The sequence below is a fragment of the Mandrillus leucophaeus genome, unplaced genomic scaffold (assembly GCF_000951045.1).
Source record: "Mandrillus leucophaeus isolate KB7577 unplaced genomic scaffold, Mleu.le_1.0 Scaffold895, whole genome shotgun sequence".
NCBI classification, from domain to species: Eukaryota; Metazoa; Chordata; class Mammalia; order Primates; family Cercopithecidae; genus Mandrillus; species Mandrillus leucophaeus.
The window spans coordinates 225,924-251,410 of NW_012109752.1; the positions used below are offsets into that span (position 1 = coordinate 225,924).

A 25,487-nucleotide genomic window follows, 5' to 3' on the forward strand; every position below is an offset into this window, starting at 1 on the left:
AATTCTCCTGCCTCAGCCTCGCAAGTAACTGGGATTACAGGCGCACACCACCATGCCTGGCTAAGTTTTGTACTTTTAGTGGAGACAGGGATTCGCCATGTTGGCCAGGCTGGTCTCCTGACAGGTGATCCACCCACCTCCGCCTCCCAAAGTGCTGGGATTACAGTTATGAGCCACCATGCCCAGCCACATTCCAGGATTTAAAAAAAAATTTTTTTTTTTATCATTTGGTATCTTTTGTTGATTTGATATATTTTGCAGAACTTATGTCCCTACCATCCCAGGATTTTTAAGTACAGGCTGAACTATGTCACAGGGCTGGGACAAAGACAACCTAAATCTCACTGCCAGCCCCCAGATATACTTTCACACTCAGGTTGGGTTGGGGTTTTGTTTTGTTTTGTTTTTCCCAAATTAGTTGCTGACCATTTAAATATGGGGGCGATTACACAAAGATTGCTAGCCTCTGAAAATAAGATCTGACAGCACGGGTTAACAGTTGGCTAGAGCTCAGTAGCAGCTTTCCTTGGCCCACAGAGAATCCTCTTCCAGTTCAAAGCAATCCTGATGAGATTACTTCTTCCCTTGATGTTACCTGCCTCATCTCTGTAGGCAATTTAGTTTTTACTGTCTGCTGTGGAGAGAAAGCATAGAAAAGTAGGGCTGCCCCAGGTTGAAGGGAGAATGGAGGCCTGCAGTCCCTCCCTAGGGCCCCTGAGGCAGTTTTAAGGAACCCCAGAGGTCCAGTCAACTAAGTTCATTCTTTGTCCTACAGGGCCCCTGTTATTTCCAAAAGCCCTACTTGGGGCTTCCTATTGAGAGGATTACAAATGTATTATCTTGTGAAGAGTTAGATTACATTACTCATATGAAGAGTTAGCTCGTGTGTGTGTGACAGGACATCACCTAAGCATTTCTCCAAAGCATCAGACATGCCTTTTACCAGGAGGAATATCCCCGGCCCCACCCAGATAATGAGTTCACATACCACTGCGGGGCTTAGCTCCACGATATATCCCCAGACCTCTGAAAAACAAAGCATGTCTCAGTGCCTACCTGTGTACACACCCTGGTGGGTCTGTTTTCTAATTTTACACAGTATCATAGCTGTTGACCCCTACCTAAAATTCAGCATGCCATATGTACTCAAAACTTTCATAGTAGATACAATTCCTGTGGCTTCAGAAATGGAAGGACTGAGAGACACTCTTGAGAGAGGATTCAATCAGAATTGGGGGCTACACTGGGCTCCCTGCTAAAGGGGAGTCTGGAATCCAATTTGCTTTGCCTAAGGTGCCATCTCCCTTTGCGGGATTAAACATCTGCTCAGCCTTGTATCATCCCAACCTGCATCACCCCACCTGTCAAACAAGCCTCTGCCATCCCCTCCCTGCCAGCTGTAACCTGCACTTCTTGCCTTCTACACTTTGCCATCATCCTTCCCTCAGCTGATATTAGGATCTGCATGGTTCATCTTTCCTGATCCTTGGGTGGTAGATATGGCGGAGGACAAACATACCCTTGGCACCAAGATACCAGGAAGAACGCAGCTCCATCTGCAAATTTTCAGTACCCACAAGCATACATATGTCACAATATGCTAAGAACCATCAGGATGGAGACAGGTGACCATCTTCAAGGATACACCCTTCCAATCGAATGCCAAGGTCACCCTGGCAAACCTCCTCCTCTTGACCCTTCATAAGACTCCAGGTGAGGGTCAAGAAGGAGTGCTGGCCTGGCACAGTGGCTCACGTCTGTAATCCTAGCATTTTGGAGGGCTGAGGTGGAAGGATCACCTGAGGTCAGGGGTTCAGGACCAGTCTGGCCAAAACAGCAAAACCCCGTCTCTACTAAAAATACAAAAATTAGCCAGGTGTGGTGGCACATGCCTATAATCCCAGTCACTTACTGAGGCAAGAGAATCGCTTAAGCCCATGAGGCAGAGGTTACTGTGAGCTGAGATCATGCCACTGCATTCCAGCCTGGACGACAGAGCGAGTCTTGTGTCTCAAAAAAAAAAAAAAAAAAAAAAAAGGAGTGCTGTGGGCTGGGTGGAGGAAGGAAAAGGGGCCCAGGGGAAGCCTAAGTGAAAGGGGAGGGAAGGTGTTGCAATGGGGAAACAAGTCTGGTTTAGATTTTTTCATTTTCCTCTTACACTTCTACAAGCAGTCTTGATCAAACACATTCCTTGGAGCTAGGCTTGAGATACCCATAATCTGATCCCAAGACGCTGACAGGCAACATGAGGTCATTCATGAGCCCAACCAACTTCTGGCTTCTGTTGCCCCAAGACCCCAAGGAGCTCAACTAGTAAACTGGGGTGGGAAATATCCTGCGAATAGCAGGATTTTTTCAAGATGCTGGCAGACCGTTCCATTTCAATGGCAAAGGGTACAAAGAGATTTAAAGAGAGCTGCAGGTGGTGCAGTGTGAGTTTTACTCACTTCCTGAGCAACGGGGTGGAGGTAATGCTAGGAACTGAGACACCCTCCTGTAAGGTCCAGAACACAGGCATTGGCTACCAAAGGCAGCGAACACACTACCCACTTTCCCCTGGGAGCCTGCTCATACCTCCTCGGGAACAAAGTCAGGCAGAGCCCTTCCCTGAGCCCCCAAACACCTAGAATTCATCCTTATTGCCATGGCTTTTTACTTAACATGGGTACTTTTTACTTAACTGACTCGCCCATTGGGCAGTGAGGCCTTGAGCTGCCAGAGCCAGCCATCTAGTAGGTGCCTGGTCCATGCACAGTGAATGGGCAAATACCTTATCAAGCCAGATCAGCAGGCCCACTGCCTAGAGAAGTTCCATTCCTGACCACATGTCTACCTGGTGCCTCACACCAGCTAGGTAATAGTAATAATAATAGTAACACTAATAACAAGTGGGCACTTCCTGTGTTCTGTGTGCCAGGCACCGTGTTAATGCTGGGGTCCTGCATTCCCTGGCTGCGTGCCTCTCCTGGCGATGACTTCAGCGGAGCAATGCTGCTAACATCTCTAACCCACTCCTCATTCATTCCTCCCCACCAGAGGGTGGCTTCTCAAGTGGAATTGAGGGACAGCAGGAACAACCTGCTTGACTCAGTGCCCTCTGGCTTCTCCTGCAGATCTGCTTGCCCACAAGAAAGGTGCACCCCGCTCTGCTCCCATCGTGCAGGCAGGAGCTGAGGGGGCAGCTCTGCCCCTGCACTGGGTGTCTGCCCCACCCGGCTCAGCCTGGGACTGGGTGGGTCTAGTTCAGGGGAATGATGGGAAACACACTTTGTCCCTGATGCACAGCATCTCATTCATTGAAGACGTACATGTTAACATCTCTGAAACTGGGATGCATCTTCCGGTTGGATGGCACAACATAGTTGACTGTGATGTTTCTTTCTTGGTAGGACATGTTACACTCAATGGCATCTTAGCTTCAAAGAAACTTGGTAAGCAACATTCTCCAGTTAGCCTTATCAAAGAGCTGATATTTTACTCTCCACCTGTCCCAGGGAATTAGTACTTAACTGGCTCTGAGCACAGGAAGTGGGGGAAGGAGTATGATTTATCACCACCCCCACCACCCTACCCCTTGCCCTAAGCACTTCCCATGTCCTGAGCTGTGCAGATGAGGAAGACGCCTTCCCCGGCCTAAAGAACATGAACGGCCTGGGCCACGGAGAGGAGAAGCACTAGAAAGCCAACTGAGACATGCAAGGACTCATGTGGTCCAAGTGTGTGTGTGCATGTGTGCCCATGTGCACATGTGTGCACATGCATGGGCTCTCAGGCCTTGCGCATGCACCCTTTGGCTCACACCCGCAGCCTGTCCTGGTCATTGTCTCAGCCCACTCTTCCTCCTTTCGCTGGACTCCTCAAAGATTCCCAAACTCCACTCCCCAATCCTCTCATCTGGCTTCTGCCCTGACAACAAAGTCGCTGTTACGGGTTGAACTGTGCCCCCCACCAGGCCTCTATGTTGAAGTCCTAACTCGCAGTAGCTCAGAAGGTGACTGTATTTGGAGACAGGCCTTTAAAGGGGTGATTAAGTTAAAATGAGGCTGTTAGGGTGGGCTGGTAATGGACCAGTCCAATATGACTGGCATCCATAAAAACAGGAAATTGGACTTACAGAGGGGAGATGATGTGAAGAGACAGAGTGGGATGATGGCCACAGGCAAGCCAGGGAGAGAGGCCCAGAGCAGAAGCTTCCCTCACAGCTCTCCGGAGGAAACAACCCTGTCCACATCTCGATCTTGGACTTCCAGCCTCCAGAGCTGTGGGACGGCAAATCCCTGTCGGCAAAGCCACGGGTGCTGTGTTACAGTAGCCCAAGCAAATGAATACACTCACCGGTAACATCCCAGTGCCCACACTGACAGCCACTGCTCCCTCCTCTGTCACTTGCTTTCTCTGTTTTTTGTTTTGTTGTTATTTGTCTGTTTTTCTGCTCTATCACCCAGGCTGGAGTGCAGTGGCACAATCTCAGCTCACTGCAACCTCCACCTCCTGGGTTCAAGTGATTCTCCTGTGTCATCCTCCTGAGTAGCTGGGATTACAGGCACCCGCCACCACGCCCGGCTAATTTATGTGTTGTTAGTAGAGATGGGGTTTCACCACGTTGGCCAGGCTGGTCTCGAACTCCTGGCCTCAAATGATCTACCCACCTCAGCCTCCCAAAGTGCTGGGATTACAGGTGTGAGCCATCGTACCCGGCCATTTTCTCTGTATTTAACACCAAAACTTGCTCTTCAGCAGCAATGGCACAGCTCCTCCTGGCCTCTCCCACTGCTCCCCTTCATCCAGGTGCCTCCAACGCTGACGTCTCCCCTCTCCTGCACATGCTGGCCGGGTGACCTCCTTCTCACCGCGGTTTCCACCCCCATCTGAACGCTGATGACCCCAAAACTCTGTCTCTAACTTACATCTGTGCTCCGAGGTTCAGACCAGATATCCACCTGCCTCCTAGACATCTCTGCCGCACATCCCACGGGCATCTCAAACACATATCCAAAACTGAGTGCTGGGCATCCTTTCCTGGTCTCTGCCCTCCCTGGTACTGTCTATCCCAGCAAAGGACCCCACTGTGTCTGGGACACCTCCCTTGTTCTACTGCTCCTGAGACTGGGTGACAGACTTCTCTACACGCCCAGGGCACCCAGTTCCCCTCAGTACCCTGGGTCACACCGTCCTGCCACGGATCCTGGGACATCTTTCATGGCAGGAGCAGTGTTGGACTCACCTCTATGCAAAGACATCTCAGATGCACACTCTGGACATCCCTGTCCCCGAGGAAGGGGGCAGAAACCCTTCCACACCAGCTATACAATGATCAAGAAACGGTCACTCAAAGAGGCACCCTATCACAGACAAGTTTTTATTATCCTGCATAGAGAACCCAGGAAATATAAAAACATGTCCAGAAGGAACCCCCTCCGACTGGCCCCCTCCCTCCCAGGGTGAGCTCAGACCAGGGTAATGGGGGCTTGCAGGCCACCTCTGTCCAGCGAACAAGTTCCATATAAAAATAGATCTGTAGAGGGTTCCCAGAGAGCCATCGCCCCGCATCACGCCTGTGCAGGGCTGAGGCCTGGGACCCATCAGGATTCTGGGACCTCACTCCTCAGTGGAGGGGAGATCGACCCTGGACACCGAAGTCCTGCCAACACAGCCAGGGGCCCTTCTGCAGGAACAGCTGGGGTAGCGGGAGGAGACTTTTCCCTGCAGAGAATGACTGATGTAGCTGGAGATGGGGATGAGGCTCCATCCACCCAAGAAGGGATGCTGGTCCAGGCTTCCCAGGAGGGGTGGGGAAGGCGGATCCTGGAGGGCACCTGGCCGGGGGCTCCCCTAACCCTGACAAAGGTGGTAGCAACATCTTGGTCTCCCCAGTACCCCCAGAGTCACTGAGCTGGGGCAGGTGCTCAGGAGACGGGGAGGCAGGGGGCTGGGGGATATTCCAAGAGCAGAGGAGCTGCTGCTGGCAGGGTGGGGCCAAAGGCACCACTGTGAGTCACTGTCCCCCACCTTGGGGTGCTCTGCAAAGATGCACTGCACCTTCCGCCTCTGGGCTCTTTCTCATGCTAGCCTCTCTGCACGGACTCCGCTTGTCTGAGGCCTGCCATCTTGCCTGCCGAACACTCCACGCGCCCCAAGGAAAGAACCTTCCCTTTCCCACCTGCAAGGCCTTGTTCAACTTACATCTCAGCTTCACACTTCACGAGAGTGGCTATCTCCCCCTCCAGCCCACTCACCCACTGACCCAGAGGGCTCCTGGGGGCCCTGGGCACTGGTGGATGGTGCCCTGAAATTACTTCTTGGTACCTGAGCTCTTCTCCTGGTCTAGTCTGAGCCCCCCAAGGGCAGGCTGTGTGTCTTTTTCATCTCTTTTCTCTACCCCTTGTCTTCTCCTTCCCGCTCCATCCCACCCCACCCACACACAGCCAAGCACAGCAGACAAGTGTCAGGGGTGGCCTGAACAAACTCAGCCCCTGTGGCCCTGCCAAGATCCAGCTGCCTTCCTGCTACCCTACAAAAGCCCTGACATCCTGGGCCCCACCATTCCCAGGGGCCCTTGTGGATAAGGAACTCCATGGTGGGCTCAGCACAACCACTCCTGCCAGGGCTCCATGAAGTCAGAGCAGGGAGGGGCTCCATGGAAGGCTGGCTAGTGTCCAAGGCACGGAGCTGGCTGGAGGGGGTCACCTCTAGAGTCCCCACGGGCTGTACAGGGAAGTGGGGGTGCCATAGGGCAGGACCAAGGACTCTCTCTCCAGAGCCAGCCTCATCCCTGGATTGGGTTCTGACCCCAGCTCTGACCCTGACACCTCACTTGGCCTCAGTTCCCCCATCTGTACACTGGGGGTTAGACCAGCCTGTTTGAGAGAGAGGACCTGTCTCTGAGTCTCCTCTTCACCCTCCCCAAGGCTGGAGAGAAAAGCTCTTGGGTCCCTGGGGAGATGACATGGCCCTTTATGATTTTCCCAGATGTCCTGGCCACTGAGTTCATAAAGGAATGCACACGAGGGCCTCGTGGAGCCCCAGGGAACACCAGGGCCTTGCATGACCCAGCCTGGTCAGGATTCTTGGCCTCACCCTGAACTGTCAGCTCAAGGCAGGGGAACACAGAAACCAGCTCCTGAGTCTAGGGCTCTTGGGCGTCAGCCCCTGAGCTCAGCACCATCTTTGCCTGCCTGGGCCTTGGCCAGTATCCAGTCAGCCCCTGCCAAGGCACAGGGAGCTGAGGACGATGCGTCTCTGGCACAGCCCCCGAGGCCTGAGCCACCAGGCAGCTGCCAGGAGTCACTGCCAGGTAGAACAAGAGCCCCCTGGGACCCATGCTGTCTGACTGGTCAATGGGTCTGTGGGAAAAGGGAACACCCCACGGGGTAGGCCCCAGCCCCTAGTGGGTATGAATGGCAGTAGGGCATGAGCCAGGGCAATCTCAACCCACTGTCTTCCCTCCAATCCCTGCCCCAGCTCTTCTCTGAGACCCCGAATTTCCTCCTGCTGTTATCTCAGGGGTCCTCTCTAGGGACTTGAACCTCTTTTCCGGGGCACTGAGTTAGCGAAGGTGTTCAGACTGGTGAAAATGGGAGGAGTAGGCAGTGAAAGCAGGGAAGCTGGGGCCCCAAACCAGATCTGGGCCCAAGCGGAGGAAGAGAGTGCTCCCTCCCACGCTGCTGGAGCACAGCTTGCCACAGTCCTTGGGCAGGGCTGGGGATCTGGACCCCCACCGGAGTCCTGCCTTGAAGAATGGGGTCCACTCACACCTGCACCCCCTGGCCCTGCAGCTGGAGCACTCGTGCCTGTAGGGCGCTGATCCCGCTGAGGAGGGCCTCTCGATGTTCAGCTGAAGAGATGCCTAGGCTCACCAGGTCCCTGAAACAAAGGCTGGTCACACTTAGCTGGCTTGACCCCAACTTCTGCTCCTCCCATGAAGGCCCTCCACTCTCCCTCCGCTTCTCTGGACAGGTTGGGACTTCCCAATATAGGCAGGGACAGGGCCCCTGGTATCCCCTAGCCCCAGCCTTGACCTTGGTGCCTCGGACTCACTGGGCGGTCATCTCGGCCACGGCCTCCAGGCTCCCGTAGCCAGCAGCTGCGAAGCTGTCCTTGTAGCGGCACAGGTCCAGGGCCTCCAGCCACGCGCCCACAGAGCCAAAGGAGGGGAAGGTGGAGAAGGCACGGTCCGCTAGTGGGGTGGGAGGCCTGCGGGTCAGAGGAGCTGCGCTCAACCGACAGCTGGGATCTGGGCCCAAACCTGGTGGTCTCCCGGGGAGAGGCCAGCTGAGGATGAACAGGAGAAGGAGAGGGTAACCGGGCCCTGGGGCTGGACCCAGCTCACATGAGCACCGTGCTTTCCTGAAGAGGCGAGGGCTTCAGGTTCTTCAGGCAGGTGGAGGCAGAGCCAGCTAAAGGTATTGGAGTATCTGGAACAGTCTGGGGTAGGACATGCCTAGGACTGGTTGGTGACTCATATTTGGAACAAGGAATATTAATTTCACATATTTGATTCATTGGGACTACAAATGTGTTAGGGCTATTACCACATCTATTTCTCCAGTCAGAGGTCATTGTACCCAGGGATGCAGGCAAAATCCAGGAGACGCGGAAGTGACCAGGAGGATGTGCAGTGCGGTGGGCCTGGGCAGGTGGGAGGGCTACAGCCCTCTGGGGCAATGGGGTGAGCGATCGCTCCTGGACAGGTTGGGGGGGTGGAGGTGGTGGGTTTGCACTTGAGACATGCAGGAAGACCCTCCACGGACAGGTGAGAGGCTGGCTGTCTCCTGTGGGAACATACCTGGGACAGGTAGTCGGGGCACAGTTGGGGGGCTCCGGGTCCTGCACCATCTTGCTCAGGATGCTGTGGATCTGGGAGAACCTGGGCCGCTCACCTGGGTCCTTCTGCCAGCAGTCGAGCATTAGTCGGTGCAGTGGGGTAGGACAGTTCCTGGGAGGTGGCAGCCGGAAGCCATCCTCCACAGCCTTGATCACCTGGGCGACGGGGATAGGGAGCAGAGAGGAGGCTCCAGGTTTCCCCAGGACACGGTACGCGCACACACACACGCACACACACACGCACAGACACACACACACGCAGACACACAAACACGCATGCACACACACAGGCACGTGCACGTGCACACACGCGTGCACACACGCGCGCACACACACATGCACACACACGCACAGACACACACACATGCATGCACACACACACACACACACAAAACACACACAAGGAAAACTCAGGCAGTGGCCAGGCAGAACCAGAAGCAAGCAGACAGAGAACAGGGGCCTAGGGCTGGAAGGCTGAGGGCCAATGGGCAGAGGTCAGGGAGCTGGGGCCTGAGGTAAGAGGGTCAGAAGGCATGGAGCTGGAGTCACCAGTTACTCACGTCTTGGCCAGACATGTCCCAGTAAGGCCGCTCCCCAAAGGCCATCACCTCCCACATGACGATGCCAAAGCTCCATACATCACTGGCGGAGCTGAAGTGGCCAAACTGAAGCGTCTCAGGGGCGGCCCACAGCGCTGGGCTCCGGCCACTCTGTAGGAGCAGGCAGGTCAGGGGCAAGGAGGAACTGGATGACACACAGGTTTCCCCACCTGACTGAGCCCTAGATCCAGCCCTGAGTGTCATCCTCCCAAGCAACCCCCAACTCCAGCTTCACATCTAGGAAAGACACAAAAGCTGACCTCAAGGGGAGGTCCACTCGCATTTATGCCAAGACCAGCTGGGTGGAGGGGCAGGGAAGGGAGTGAAGTGGGGAGCTAGGGGTTCCAGCGCAGCTTGGCGGGAATCAGAAGGCACAGGCAGGCTTGGCTGGGGGCACCCTCACCATAGTGGTGTAGACAGCCTCTGCTCGGTCCCGGGGGCCCCGCCCGAAGCCAGAGATCTTGCAGACAAGGTCGCTGCTGATCAGCACACGGCGAGCTGCCAGGCCCCGGTGAACGTAGCCCATCTCTGACAGATACTTCATGGCTGATGCCAGCCCAGGCAGCAACCCCATCAGTTGCCCAGCCACCAGCTGCCCCTCGTGCCGCTGTGGAGGGAGGAGACTGAGGCCAGGGCTGTGGGCTTGGATCCCCTGGTGTTGTGTGACGCCAGGGCAGTCACCCAGCTCTCGCCAGGCTTTAGTTCACCCTGTGACCACAGGTCAGCCCGGCCAGTGGGGATGATGCCAATTCCAAGCCCTACCAAAGAGAAAAGTGAGGGACCCCTGCCCGCTTTACAGAATAAAGTGGTCATTGGCAGCCCCAGGGCCACTCACCCTGAGGAAGCCGTCCAGGGCCCCATGGCTCATGTACTCGGTGACAATCATCAAGGTGCTTCCTGTGCCCAGGGATGGGAACACACATGCTAAGTTGCCTACTCCACCCCGCGCACACACAAGTTTCCCCCCCGGTGCCCCAGACCGGGCCTCGAGAGCCAGAACCAGCACCAAGCTCCCTAATCTCGCCATCCTCCTGCCCAGCCCAGGGTCCACTATGCCGAGGAACAAAAGAGGAGACATCTTAGGTGGACAAAGGCCAAGGTCATGAGCTGCAATAAGCTTGCTAAGAAAGATCAGTCTTTCTAGGAGTGATATTCTAGGGGGTCAGAAGATCACTGAAAGGTCAGAAAGGTCATTCTGGCTGGGCGTGGTGGCTCACGCCTGTAATCCCAACACTTTGGGAGGCCGAGGCAGGTGGATCACAAGGTCAGGAGATCAAGACCATCCTGGCTAACACGGTGAAACCCCACCTCTACTAAAAATACAAAAAAATATATATATATATTAGCCAGGCATGGTGGTGGGTGCCTGTAGTCCCAGCTACTCGGGAGGCCGAGGCAGGAGAATGGCGTGAACCCGGGAGGCGGAGCTTGCAATGAGCCAAGATCACGCCACTGCACTCCAGCCTGGGCGACAGAGCAAGACTCTGTCTCAAAAAAAAAAAAAAAAAAAGAAAGAAAGAAAGAAAAAAAAAAGAAAGGTCATTCTGAGCCAGAGTGGCCACTCTAGGAGAAGGGCCACCCTGAGTCAGTGAAAGCTGAGGTCCCTGGCTGAAGCTACCTCCCACAGCTGAGGGAAGGACCTGGAGGGGCAGGGGCACCCCAAACTCCCACCCCATCATTTCCACCCACCATACTCGTGGGCTGGGCAGCAGCAAGGGAGCACCGGGCCCTACCTCGGGTGACAACACCTTCCAGCCGCACGATGTGGCTATGGTCAAACTGGCCCAGAGTAAGGGCCTCCGCCAGGAAGCCAAGCCTCTGTGAGTCGGAGGCGCTGTCCCTCAGCGTGTGCACGGCTACAGGCAGCTCCTGGCGACCGGGGAGCTGTAGGCAGCCACAGCACAGCTCCCCAAACCGCCCTGTGGGGAAACAGCACATCAGATACTGCCAGAGGCCACTGCCCTGGCTGAGCTGAACAGGCTGAGCTGAGGAGAAAGTGACTCTGACCAGCCTGGCCAACATAGCGAAACCCAGTCTCTACTGAAAATACAAAAATTAACCAGGCATGGTGGCGCATGCCTGTGATCCCAGCTACTTGAGAAGCTAAGGCAGGAAAATCCCTTGAACCCAGGAGGCGGAGGTTGCAGTGAGCTGAGATTGTGCCACTGCACTTCAGACTGGTTGACAGAGCAAGACTCAGTCTCAAAAAAAAAAAAAAAGTGACTCCAGATCATGGACTGTTTCCAGTTGAAATCCTGGTAAACTAAGTACCAGCAGTGTGACCTAGAATTCCATCTCGTTCCCTTTCTTGGCCAGTCTCCTCTGTGAAATGGGGATTCCTCCCTGCCTTCCTCAGTGGGGGGAGGTTTCCAAGTCTTAAAGAAAGGACGGGGCACATGCCAGCGTGCCAATGGCCATCAAACCCCATGTGACCCAGGACGGATGACAATGACATCTATTCTTCCAACCCCGCTCCTTTCTGGCTTCTGTCTGGAGACAGTGTCAGGGGATAATGTCAGGCTCCCAGTGAAAGCAGCTGCCGTCTCTGAGCACAGAAGGTTGAGGATTTGTAGTCAGGAAGAAAGGCTAGCAGGAGACTGGCGCTTAGAGAGCAAGAGCCGACAGCCAGGCCCTGTGAGGAGTGCTGGGAGGTCCCCACATTAGCCCCCAGAAGGCAGATATCATGCCCATTTCACAGATGAGAAACTGTGGCTCTGAGCAAAAGAAGGCCATGCCCCTGATCGTGCAGCAGGTCAGTGGGAGGGCTAGGACTAGAACTCAGTTATGTCTGGCCCCCAAGCTTGCAAAGGCCCCTCCCCACGGCCCCATAAAGGCCCGGGACTAAACTGCCAGTGGTAGTGTGCAGAGGTCTGACCTTGAGGACCAGGAGAGGGTCACAGACCCCTCTGCCATCCTCTTCCCTACAATCAGGCAAGTCAGGGACTTTCTGGGTGGAGGGTGGGCTTGGTGTGGAGGCAGGGTTTCCAGACACGAGCAGGGACTCGGGTGGAGGTGGGCTTCAGGATAGCGGTGTGGACAGAGTAGGGGCGGGGCCTGTAGAGTGGGTGGGGCTTCCAGATGGGGACAAGTCTTCCTGGGCACCCAGCTTGCCTGCTCCAAGCCTCCTCTCCAGCGTGACGCTTTTCGCATCCAGTTCCTTGGCGAACAGATGCACAGCCTGCAGTGGGTCCCCACAGCTCTGGGGGTCCAGGAATGTGCGACGTGTTGGGACTTTGACTGGGAGAGAAAGAGATGAACCTAAGGAACGGGGCCTCCGCCACTGGGGTGGACAAGCGGGCTCATGCAGTGGAGCAAGGCAGAGGGCTGAGGAGTGAGGCAAGGTGGAGCCCGCCCCTCCCCAGCCAGGCCCAGCCAACTCACAGTGGAAATACAGCTCCTCTTCATCATGGGCGTCCCCTCCTCCTTTACCATAGCTGCAGGGCCTGGCAGGGAGTTCAGGATCATTCTTTCAGCCAGGCCACCCCAGCCCTTCCCATTGCAGAGCACTGAGGGCAGTGCCCCTTGGTCCCTTCAAAAGACAAGGCCTGTGCCCTGGGGGAGGGACCTTCCTGTCCAGCTGGTTTAAAAGTTTCTCTGTAGTTTGACAACCTCCCCATGCCACAGATACAACCGTAGCCCTAGACCAAACCCTCACCACCACCACCATCCCTAGCTACTTTCACACAGTGAAAATTATTGCAACTCCAGAGGCACCCAATCCACACCCTGACTGCAGACCCCCAGCTGACCCCAACCTGCGGTTTTACGAAAGTGTGAATGAGGCAAGCGGACCCAGAACTCAGGGGCAGCTTCTGGTCTGGTCAGGAAAACAAACACGGAGAGTTAGCCACAAGCCCACTCATCAGTGCTGGCAAAGAAGGGTGGTGTACTGTGGGGACATGGGACAGACAGCCCTGACCTGATCTGAGTTCATTGTGGATGGCTTCCTGAGACAGAGGCAGCCACGGGCCAAAGGACTGCATCACAGTCAACAAAGCCACAGGTTGGCACTTGGAGTCCCCAGGGGCAGGGCCTTGCTGGCCAAGATAAAGACTTCAGCTTTGATTCTGGGAGCAGAGGAGAGCCCCTGTGGAGCTGAAGCAGAGGAGTGCAATGATTTGATTTCTACTTTAGAAAGAGCTCCAGTTGCAGAGTGGAAGCTGCCGCGGGTGTCACCACAGGAGAGGAGCTGGCAGTGCTTCCAGCTATGGGGTCAACATGGGCATGGAGAGAGGCAGAGGACTCGAGTGACATGAAGGTGACAGGGGCCACAGGGCTGAGAGGTTGCTGGATGGCAGAAAGGAAGAGGGAGAAGTTGCCCACAGAGTTGATGGTGGTGCCATTTACTGGGACGAGGAGACACAAAGTTCATATTTAGACACCTGAGTTTGCAGGCCTAGGGGATAAGCAGGGAAGATAAGAAGGGGGTTCAACATGTGTGTATCTGGAACTTGGAAGAGAGGCCTGCTCTGCAGATACAAATCAGGAGCAATGAGCATGGCCCAGGGAGAGAATAGAGTCTGAGAAGAGGGACTAGGAATAAGTCTGAGAAACCCCAACATCCAGGCTAGAGGAAGGAAGCACCAGGGACAGTACAAAAGAACCACCAGAGGAACAGAAGGAGAGTGGAGGGAAACTCGGGCAGGGTATCACGGAGACCAAGGACAGAGAAAGTAGAGGGGGTGGTAGAGAGAAATCACATAAAGGTACAAGCGGGGACTTTCCGAAGTTTTCACGACAGAGATGATCACATGTAGATATAGATGGGAAGGAGGAGCAAAGCTGTCACACAGAGGGAAGCAGCCACCGAAGGGTGTTGACGGCCTGGGCTCAGAACCTGACTGCACGGACCTGCTTCCCAGCGCCTCCACTCGGTAACTGTGGGACTGGGTGGCTCTGTTTTCTCTTTAATAAAATCAAGATAAAGATAGGCCTGCCAGACAGCAGCATGTCAGACAGCTTACCAAGCCTCCACACATGTTCACTGTTATGGGGGGAGAGGGGGACATTAGGAGTAATAGTGGGCTCCCAAGATGGCAAAAGGGTGGGGTTCGGTCATAGATGGAAGGACTGATCCTGGCTGGGAGGATCACCTCTTCTAGAGGAAACGGGGTGAGGACAGGTGCAGAAGCAGGCAGGTTTGTAGGTTTGGTGGTAAAAGTAGCCCAGGGGTCAGTGAGGAGGCTAAAGAACAGGTGTGACAGGTGTGGCCAAGACAGCAAGCTGCAAAGACAGGGAATCTGCAGGCCAAGAGGGGTACGGGATTAAGCACTGGGGTGAGGCCAGGCATGGTGGCTCATGCCTGTAATCTCAGCACTTTCGGAGGCTGAGGTGGGTGGATCACCTGAGGTTAGGAGTTCGAGACCAGCCTGGCCAAAATGATGAAACCCCGTCTCTACTAAAAATACAAAAAAAATTAGCTGGATATGGTGGCACAGGCCTGTAGACCCCGTTACTCAGGAGGCTGAGGCAAAAGAATCACTTAAACCGGGGAGGCAGAGGCTGCAGTGAGCTGAGATCATGCCACTGCACCCCAGCCTGGGTGACAAGAGTAAGGCTCCATCTCAAAAAAAAAAAAAGGTAACGAGGCGAAGCATTCCAGGGGGATGGCCAGGAGGAACAGAAGAGATGATTCTTGGGAATGAGAAGTCAAAGAACCAAGGGGCAAGGGATGGGACAGGCTATCTGGCAGCTACTGACGTCACCCAGGGTGGTAACAGGATTTCCACGAATGAGGAGCAACATCCAGGAAAGATGGGTGGAAATGAAGTGGGGAAGGTTGAGTGGATGGAGGAGCGAGAGAGGGTGCGTGGTGCGGAGAGGAGAGAGGCTTCCACTGGACCACACGGGCTGGTGAGAAGTGGGCAAGCCAGGGTGGACTGGAAAGGAGGGAAACTGGAGGTGAGGGACCACGGCGCAGAGCAGGTCCTACACACAGGACAGTGTGAGAGGCGCTGCAGACAGCCCGCCAGGCTGGGACACGCATGCTGGCAGAGAACGCCTCTCTACCCCTCCACGCTAAACCAGGCTCACTCTCCCCATTTCGGTGCAGCTGAATTTGGAATCCCGCACTGGCTTGCTCCGCCTCTGCAGTGCACCTGTCCCCAGGGCACTCCTGTCCTGCAGAGCCTCTGCCCGGAAGAGGGGCTCTTGGCTCGCTCATCTCCCTCTGCCTTCTGCCTCTCAGAGCCCCTCAGTGCAAAGCCAGGATAAGATGCTCTTGGCATCTGTCCATCCCTGCTTTTACTTTTTTTTTTTTTTTGAGACGGAGTCTCGCTCTGTCGCCCAGGCTGCAGTGCAGTGGCCGGATCTCAGCTCACTGCAAGCTCCGCCTCCCAGGTTTACACCGTTCTCCTGCCTCAGCCTCCCAAGTAGCTGGGACTACAGGCGCCCACCATCTCGCCTGGCTAGTTTTTTATATTTTCAGTAGAGATGGGGTTTCACCGGGTTAGCCAGGATGGTCTCGATCTGCTGACCTCGTGATCCACCCGTCTCGGCCTCCCAAAGTGCTGGGATTACAGGCTTGAGCCACCGCGCCCGGCCCATCCCTGCTTTTTCAACAGGTCCAGCACGTGGACCTTCATTCTCCATGAGCAAGGAGCTCCCTACTCTTGTCCTGCCCTCCTGATTTGCCTGGCCCAGGCAGAGCTGGCTTCTAGACTAGCGAGACAGTGTTCTCTCCCACTCAGTCACTTTCAATGCCTCATTCAAGGCCAAGCAAATAGCCAGTACCAAATGAACGCCCATTGTCCATCCAGCTGCCAGGCAGTTTCAGGATGCTGAGATGTGGCTCCCTGGCCCACCCACCTCTCTCCTCTGCTTTCCCACTCCAGCCCATCTCATGCAGAATTTCTAACCTCTCTGGTCTGCTGATCTCAGCGCAGCCTGGGACCCATCTGGGTGACTCTGCCTGCAGCAGAGTGTAGCCCTGGGGAGAAGGGGAGGATATATGCCAAGAGGCCTCTGCTGCCTGCAAAAGGACTAGAATCTTCTCTGAACCAGACTCAAGCTCTACGTCTTTCCCCTTCCTCCTATTCCCTTTCTCTGCTCACCCTCCTGCAAGCTTCTTTCTGCTAGGGGTGGGAGGTTTCTGCTTTATGAATTGCCCTCCCTGTCCTGCCCCTCCCACACACATACATACACAAGATTTCTGTCTTTTCCCCCTTTTCCTGTGTTCAAGGGCCTCAAGAGGCCTGGGGGCCTCTGAGCACCTCCGGAGAATCCTAATCACACTGGAGCAGCCAGAGCTTGATTCCTTCCTCAGTGATGCCTTCTGACATTTAATGAGTTAAGGCGCTAAATCCCCTTCATCCCAGAGCGGCTGATCTAGCTGCAGTGCTGGCTGCCGCAGGAACAGTGAGCGGGGGAGGGGCCAGAACGATGCACACCTATATCTGTACAGCAGTGTGCTTGCGGGTGCAAATCTGCCTGTGTGGAAAGCGGGCAGAGATACCTGTGAGCACACATTACTGTGCACGGGACATGGCACACCAGGGGTCACCTAGGCTGGGGCCAGCCACCTACCTCCTCCAAATGGCCAGCACACTCATCACGGAGCCCAGGACGAGGAGGGCTGAGATGGTCACTACGGTGACGACAACAGCGGGGCTCTGGTCCCTGGACCCTGAGGCAGCTGGGAGGAAAATCACGAGGTTGAGGCGGGCAGAGGACCGGGCTCCTAGGCAAGCCCCGGGGCAGACTCCTGTCCTCACCCTGTAGCAGGATTCCCACAGCACCTCTGCACTTGGCACTGTCTCCCAGCCACAGAGGCGCCAAGGCAGTCCCACTGACCACAGTGGCACCTGGAGTCCCAAGAGCTTCCTCTATTCTCAGAGCAGGACACCTCCACGGCAGCCCAGCTCCTGCTCAGAGAGACAGGCAGGAGTCCAGACAGGCAGGGCCGGGCCTCTCTCTATGCCTTTCAGATGAGCAGTGAGAGATTCAAAGTCGTTCTGCAGGAGGAATGACCTCTGCTCTGAGCTCCCTACGCCCCACCCAGACCATCCACCAACAATAATCAAAAGGGCTAATGGTAACTGCACCTTACTCCATTCAAGACACTGGGCCATTTGCCTTCACTATACTGTCTTGTTTCATCATCACAATAATCCAGGAAGGCATTACCATCTCCATCTTACAGCTGAGGAAACTAAGGTTGAGAAATTACATAATTTGCCCAAGATCACATGGCTAAAAAGTGGTGAACCTAAGATTTGAGCATGACTCCAAAAGTCTCTGCCTGATTCCAAAGTTTCTGCTTTGAACTATTTCCCCAAGAGAGCAGCCCAGAGGACCCTCGCTCTCAGCCCTATTCATCAATCTATCCAATCGACCCATCCATCCATCCAACCTACGTGCCCAGTTTGCATTAGTACTGAGGAGACAGTGATGAATCTGGAGGGGTGCATGGGCCTATGGGTGAGATAGAAACAAAAATCTTAACTGTAGGATGGAAAAAGAAACAGAAATGAGCAGAGCTGAGCAGAGGCACAATAATTTCTTCCTAAAGTCAATGAGGAAGGCTTCACAAAGAAAGGTGCCATCTGAACTGGACCTGCAGACTGGAAGGATTTTTGATGGTGCTTTGATGCACACGCTGGGTCTGAAAATGGCAAGTCGTCCCATGTGTCTGGGAAACAGACTGCACGAAGGCGGAGAGTGGCAAATAGGAAGCTGGAGGGTGGGAAGACGGAGGGAACTGGGGGAGCCAGAACCTGGAGGGCCTTGAATGCTAAGCTAAGGAGTAAAAACTTTCTCCTGTGGGCAACAGGGAGCAGTGGAGAGAGTTCCTGCCCAAGAAGAAAAGGAATGAGGGCGTTTGCTGAGGTGGGAGTGAGGATGGAGAGGAGGTGCTTGAGAGAGGTGAAGGTTTGGCGTAACTATTAGGAATGGGAAAAGTACTAAGTGGCCCTGAAGACTGAACTGAGATTGGAAAGTACACCTCTGCAGGCAGCTTCCGCGTGGGACATGGGGAGGAGAAAGGTCCAAGTCTGGGGACTAGCAGGTGGACGCAGCAAGACGCCCAGGGAATGAGGGCTGGCAGAGTTAGGGGGTATTTCTGATGAGCTCATCTGCAGGGGCTGGGTAGAGATGGGTGTGGGGCCCGCAGGAGCTAAAAGCCTTGAAGATGAGGTAGGATCCAGTGAGCTGTCTTTCGGATGTCACAGAGCATGTGAGGAGGAACAGAAGAGGATAGTTAGAGACCAAAAATGCTAGAGTCAAAGAGGGTATTTCAGAGCCCAGGGTTCCAGAGGTAAAGAGGGTCAAGGGTCTGGGCATGGACAGAGGGGAACAGAGTTGCCAAGAACTGCTTGAAATGAGGCATCCATGTGGACACAGAAATGGAGAAGATGCCAGCAGTGGGCAGCCTCTGAGATGGCATCCCTACCTCCTGGTATCCATTCCCCGTGAGTGCAGGCTGGACTCACTTCTAATGAACAGAATATGGCAAGAGTATTGGGGTGTCATTCACAGGATGACTAAACAAGACGAATGGCTTCTGTCTTGGGTGCCCTCTCCCTGGCTCACAGTCTCTGGAAGAACCTAGCGGTTGTGGTGAGCAGCCCTAAGGAGAGGCCCACGGGGCAAGGAACAGCGTGCCTCAGCAGCAACCAGCAAGACCCCGAGGAGGGAGGTGAACTCTCCCCCAGCTAAGCTCCGAGATGATCACAGCCCGAGGACAACTTGACGGCAGCCTTGGAAGAGACCCTAAGTCGCTGGCACCTAGCTGAGAGGCACCTATATTACCCATCCATGGAAAAATAAGATATTCAATATTTGTTGTTTTCACCTGCTAGATGTTGCAGCAACTTGTTACATAGCAACAGGTAACTAGCACAGTGGTGACGCATAAATGTTCACCAAGACCTTGATTGGGGGCCGGGCATGGTGGCTCACACCTGTAATCCTAACACTTTGGGAGGTCAAGACAGGAGAACTGCTTTCAGCCCAGGAGTTCGAGACCAGCCTGGGCAACATAGTGAGACCCCAACAAAGTAAAAATATTAGCTGGGCATGGTGGCGAGCGCCTGTGGTCTCAACTACTTGGAAAGCTGGGGTAGGAGGATCACTTAAGCCCGGAAAGTTGAGGGTGCACTGAGCTGTGACTGTGCCACTGCACTCCAGCCTAGGTGACACAGTAAGACCGTATCTCAAACAAACAAACAAACAAAAATCTCAGTTTGGAGACACAGCTCATGGGAAACCACACTCTGTAGATTAGGAGAACCATAGCCATGGCCACAGGAAGGGGGGCTGGGGATCTCAGCAGTCTCTACCAACTGAGAGGTACCCAATGAATGGAGACCATCAGCCCTTCTCCGCTGACAGCCCCCAGCTCCTGCCCCCCACATGCCCACTCCAGAAAAACCTGCCCGCCTTTGTTCAGATGGCTTCCTCTCCCCAAAATGCCTCCCTGCCCATCTGTACACATTCAAATATTCCCCAGCTTTAATCTCCTCTTTCCAGCACCTGGCCGAGGTCTAACAGTTTTTGCATTCAGGCAAGAAGTGTGGTCTTTCTTCCCAGAACTCAGACCCCTTCAACATTTTATCTTCACCTTGCCTTGGGCTCAGAGCTCTTCCTATCTTGGATTAGAGTCATGTAGCAGGTTGGAAAGAATTATTATCTTGACAGCTGGTGCCAGAATGCCTCTTAGGGGGAACTGCCTTTGTTCAGGAAAATATTTTCATGAGCTGCTCAGGGTAGATAGAGGTGAGATCCTGAGGGCCAGGTTAGCAGCAGGCAAAGCAACAAGACAGCTAAACTGCTCTGCACACATCAGGGAATTGGGGAGTGGGTGGGGAGAAGAGGAACCAGGGGAGGGAAGTAAAGGAGGAGGGAGGAAAGCACAATATTGTGGAGAAGCCAGAGATGTTTTCAGATGAGGATATTCAATGTCCAGTTTTTGTTTGGTTTTGGTAACAGCTTTATTGAGATATCATTCACATAACATGTGATTTACCCACTTAAGGTACGCAATTCTTCCTTTTTTTTTTTTTTTTTTTTTTTTTGAGACAGAGTCTCACTCTGTGACCCTAGGCTGGAGTGCAGTGGCACAATCTTGGCTTGCTGCAACCTCTGCCTCGCGGTTTTAAGCGATTCTCATGCCTCAGCCTCCCGAGTAGCTGGGATTATAGGTGCCCGCCACCACGCCCAGCTAATTTTTGTATTTTTAGTAGAGACAGGGTTTCACCATGTTGGCCAGGCTGGTGTCGAACTCCTGACCTCAGGTGATCCACCTGCTTCGGCTTCCCAAAGTGCTGGGATTACAAGCGTGAGCAACCGCGCCTGGTTGCAATCCTTATTTGTTTTTATCACTGCAATGCAACCCCTTCATATCCATCAACCTTCAGTGAAGTCAGCATCACGCTCTAAGGCCTGGTGAGGAAAGGGACAGCGTCCCATGTTTGGGTCTCTACCCAAACTGAGTCTCTATCCAGCTGAGACATGGGTTATAGCTGTTCACAAACCCCTCTCCTGTGAGCTCCTCCAGGACAGTTTCCCAATCTAATTCAAGTCGGTGAACAGGCATTAGTCAGTGGATTCCAAAGTCATTAATTAATTAGGCTGTAATTAAACTGTTCTGCAGGCTCCCTTAATGGCACAGATAACTCCAGACAACTCTCCCCCTCTATTTGTCTCCCTGCCTCAGCCCCGTGCAGGGTTCTCTCTGTCTAGGTCCCTGTCCACTCATACACACTACTTACCCTCCCCCGGGGTCTGCACTTCAATGCTGGGGTTAAAGCTCTGGGCCTCCCAGGATGGCCCCGGGGAAGCAGCCCGGATCTGAAAGACGTAGCGGGTAGCTGGCTTCAGGTTGGTGACAGTGACTGTGGGCGCCCCTGTCTTCACCATGGAGTAAGTCTGCTCACTCTGACCCTGGAGAGAGATCAAGAAGTGAAGCCCACCAGCGCCAGGTCCACTGTTCTAGGAGAACAAAGGGTGAACAGGAACAGGGAGGCAGGAGAAGCATCCTTAGGTGACATGGGCTGAGTGGGAAAACCCAACCCCAATCATCTTGGGGGTTCCCAGGGATCTTTCCCTTGGATCCTCAGCCCCTGTCTTCACCGCAAGCTCCCACCCACACTCTGTGGCACTTGTAGCCGAGAATAGCCCCACCTCTGCGTAAGAGAAATTTTAGAGAAGGCGCCAGATCCTCCTTCCGGGGGATGATAGGATGAGGGCCACCAGGGCCTGTCCATCCAGGCTGAGCTGGGCCAGTGCCCTAGGCAGGCCTGAAGCCTCAGAGGACAGAATGAGAGAATGAGCCCTAACCCACGAAAGCCCCCAATGGCCCACAAGGCTTTTCCTTTCCTTGATGTCTGATTTTCACAACTGTCCTGCAAGGCTCAGAGGACAGAAAGTATTATCTTATTTCTTTGTTTCACAGATAAGGAAACCCAGCTTAGAGGGGTAAAGACTCCCCCAAGGCCCCAGCTGGAGCTATCACTGATGAGCGCCTACTCAGTGCCAGCTTCTACATGAGACTCTACCTTCCGTGAGCCTCACAATGGCCCTGTGGAGTCAGCATTTCCACCTCCTTTTTAGGTGAGGTTCACATCAAGGAAGGGGCCGGTGCGCCCTCGGAATCCCTGCAGAGCCTGTGTTTTTTCCTTAACATCATGCTGCCCCCTACTCCACCCCAACACACCTGACAATGGCATACTAGAGATGCTCCTCCCGTCGTTTCGTCCCTGCCCACACCTTATTAGAGTCCCTGCCATATTCACAGCCCTGGAAGGTTACTCTCCCCGCTGATATTCTGTGGCTCCAGCTTTTTGACCATAGCATTCAGGAATTGGGACGAACTTCGACCCAAGCTGGGCCAATCAGAATCTCTCTTCCAGGCATCTCAACAATCCATTGAAAGACGGAGCAGCAGTGGCTTCAGGACCTCCAAGGTAGGGCAGGCTAGGGGCAGGGAGGAGGAAGGAACAAGGCTGCCCACCTGGGCATTGGCAATGTGCTGCAAGCAAGCCCCTCTGCAACGTGGGCTGGATTGGTGTGCAGAGAGAAAGGTTGAGATGAGAAGCACTGTGGCTCCAGAGAGGAGCTGCCGGACACCCGCCCAGGTCTAGTGGCCCAGCAAGGCTTCTGCTCAGCAGGCTCCATGAGGGTGCCCTGAAGCCTTTCAAATATAGCACTTTTATACCTGATACTTGTTTCTTTTTTTCTTTTTCTTTTTTTATTGTTTTTTGAGACAGAGTCTCGCTGCATCACCCAGGCTGGAATGCAGTGTGGTGCAATCTCGGCTCACTGCAACCTCCGCCTCCCGGGTTCAAGCAGTTCTCCCTGCCTCAGCCTCCTGAATAGCTGGGATTAGCAGGGAGTAGCAGGCACCCACCACCATGCCTGGCTAATTTTTGTATTTTTAATCAAGACTGGGTTTCGCCATGTTAGCCAGGCTGGTCTCAAACTCCTGACCTCAGGTGATCCACCTGCCTTGGCCTCTCGAAGTGCTGGGATTACAGGCGTGAACCACCACGCCCGGCCTTGTTCCTTCTTTTTTGTTGTATTTGGGGTTTTGGTGGGTTTTCTTGAGACAAGATCTCACTCTGTTGCCCAGGCTGGAGTGCAGCAGTACAATCACTGCTCACAGCAGTCTTGACTTCCTAGGCTCAAGCGATCTTCCTGCTTCAGCATCCCAAGTTGCTGGGACCACAGGCGCACACCACCATACCTGGCTAATTTCTTTTTTGTAGAGGTGGGGGTCTCACTCTGTTGCCCAGGCTGGTCTTGAACTCCTGGCCTCAAGCCATCCTCCCGTCTCAGTTTCCCAAAGTGCTGGGATCACAGGTGGTAGCCACTGAGCCTGGTCCTTGCTCCTCTTTTTGAGGGTTTTCATGCTCAGCAGCCTGGGAGCATCCACCCACCTCAGCCTTGGGACTCTCGTCTGTGCCCTGATCCTCAAAGTCCATTCAGTGAGTCATTTCTAAGCACCTGCTTCCCAGTGTCCTTTACTGCTGTCCCTAAACATCAGCATTCCTCAAGGCTCTGTCCTGGCCACTCTTCTCAGACACATTCCCCTTCTCATTTCTCTCCTCCAGTCCCCTGGCAGCAGCTACTGTCTCTATGCTGAGAGCCCTCAACTCTCTCTCTCTCTCTCTCTCTCTCTGTTCAGACCAGATCTCTCCCTTAAGCTTCAGCAAGTCCACCTGGATCTCTCACAGGCCACCTGAATGCTAGATGAGCAAAACCAGGTTCATCATCTTGCTCCAGGCCTGTGCTTCCACCTCAGTGCTTCTCCATCGCAGTCAGTGGTACCTCATACTCTGGGTTACCCAGGTTAGACACCCAGTAGTGACTCAGGACTCTCTCCTCCTTCTCATTCACCCCCAACACTCACAGGTCTCAATAGACTTCTAGTATTCAAAAACTATTTTCAGCAAAGGAGTCCCTCATGTCATTGAGGAGTGAGTGAAGTTCTGACACATGTAGAAGCTGAAAGAGGTTTCACTTTAGTGAATATAATTTGCACCGAAGTGAGAAACAGTTTAACGGTAGCTTGCATATCAGATTTAAATATAATAAATTGGCCGGGTGCAGTGGCTCACGCCTGTAATCCCAGCACTTTGGGAGGCTAAGGCAGGTGGATCACCTGAGGTCAGGAGATCGAGACCAGCCTGATCAACATGGAGAAACCCTGTCTCTCCTAAAAATACAAAACTTAGCCGGGTGTAGTGGTACATGCCTGTAATCCCAGCTACTTGGGAGGCTGAGACAGGAGAATCGCTTGAACCTGGGAGATGGAGGTTGCAGTGATCTGAGATCACGCCACTGCACTCCAGCCTGGCAACAAGAATGAAACTGTCTCCAAATAAATAAATAAATAAAAATAAAGATAATAAACTTATGGGGAAAAGAGCAGATTGGGATGTGACTCCATTTGTTACATCACAGCTAAGCTGCAACCACAGATTGACAATGGATACAAGAGGTCAGCAAAAATCAGCACAAGTATCCTATGGGGATCAATTGGCTATATGGAATTCACAATCAAGAGTTCTGTACATATTTTATTATCACTGTAAATGCTGTGCTACACATTTTTTTATATGATTGGAATTATAATAACTCATACATTTATTGTTCTGGAAAGCTGGCTGTTAAACATCTACCAGCACACCACCACACCTAGCAATGTGCTCCATGGTCAGGCATTTTTGTAAAATTAGAAATGATATGATCTTTCTGTGTCCTTTTTCTTTAAAAGGGCTCTACATATGGTACGTATAAGATTCAGCCACACAAAACCTGGGCCGGGCCCCAGAGAAAGCTCTTTGTCAACTGAAACACTAGGTGACATGGGGACAATGGAGATGGTTGGTGATGGAGATAGACCTGAGCTGAGAGAGGAAGAGGAGGAGTCCGGGGGAGGACGAGGAGACTCGAGCCTGGGGCCCCTAGGAGACGGGCGGTTCTGTTTACAAAGGGAGTAACCAGGGCTTTTGCTGGGAGGACTGCCTGAAGAACCGGAAGCCCGGTGGGACAGGTGCGGGGCAGGCTCCAGGTCCCTCCCAGACACGCACTCACCTTCTCGTAGTATCGGATCTCGTACTCCGTGCCATTGGCCCCAGGGGCTCCGGCAGGGATGGGCTCCCGCCATGACAGGGACACGCTCTGAGGTTCCACTCGGTCCCTGCGGATCTCATCCTCCTCCCAGGGCGCTGAAAGTAAGTAATGTGGGATTCTCCACCTTGCCCACCTGCACGGCAGGGCTGGGGGTTGGGGGAAGAGGGTGAGGCGTGCGTGGCTGTGGGACGGAACTAGAGAGGCCTGGGGCGTGGTCTAAGGGGTTGTGGGCGGGGCTAGGGAACAGTCTGAGAGGCGTGGCCAAGGGGGAGGAGTCTGTGGGACCAGAGGAAAGAGGCCTCTCTGCCCGCACAGCCCTTTTGTTCATTGTCCCGTAGAGGAAAAGCATTAGGCCTTCTGCTGCTTGCCCACCCCTTACACCCCAGCTTCTCTCATGGTGGTTGGCTCTAATGCTCCAGGCTCTTTCTATACTTGCTGCAGCTTGGAGACATAAGAGAGCATTTAGAGGCAGAAAGACCTGCTACTTAATAA

The 25,487-nt window shown here is 53.9% G+C and overlaps 1 protein-coding gene across 2 annotated transcripts; it reads right to left on the reverse strand.

Annotated features, from left to right (window-relative positions):
* Positions 1–3,279: 3,279 nt before the first annotated feature.
* LOC105531562 (ephrin type-A receptor 10) lies at positions 3,280–25,086 on the reverse strand. 2 transcript variants are annotated; one of them, XM_011969506.1, is made up of 15 exons: positions 24,957–25,086; positions 21,131–21,302; positions 16,947–17,055; positions 12,804–12,865; positions 12,534–12,659; positions 11,156–11,341; positions 10,258–10,319; positions 9,826–10,029; positions 9,384–9,533; positions 8,786–8,979; positions 8,038–8,193; positions 7,755–7,863; positions 5,225–5,367; positions 4,115–4,277; positions 3,280–3,485 (listed from the first exon to the last, which is right to left on the reverse strand). In XM_011969506.1, the coding sequence occupies exons 2-13, from the start codon at positions 21,276–21,278 to the stop codon at positions 5,326–5,328; spliced, it is 1,548 nt and encodes a 515-aa protein (XP_011824896.1). In that variant the 5' UTR covers positions 21,279–21,302; positions 24,957–25,086; the 3' UTR covers positions 3,280–3,485; positions 4,115–4,277; positions 5,225–5,325. The 2 variants fall into 2 exon arrangements, with proteins under 2 accessions (XP_011824896.1, XP_011824897.1); XM_011969507.1 differs by lacking the exons at positions 3,280–3,485; positions 4,115–4,277; positions 5,225–5,367 and having other exon boundaries at positions 7,485–7,863.
* Positions 25,087–25,487: the final 401 nt, after the last annotated feature.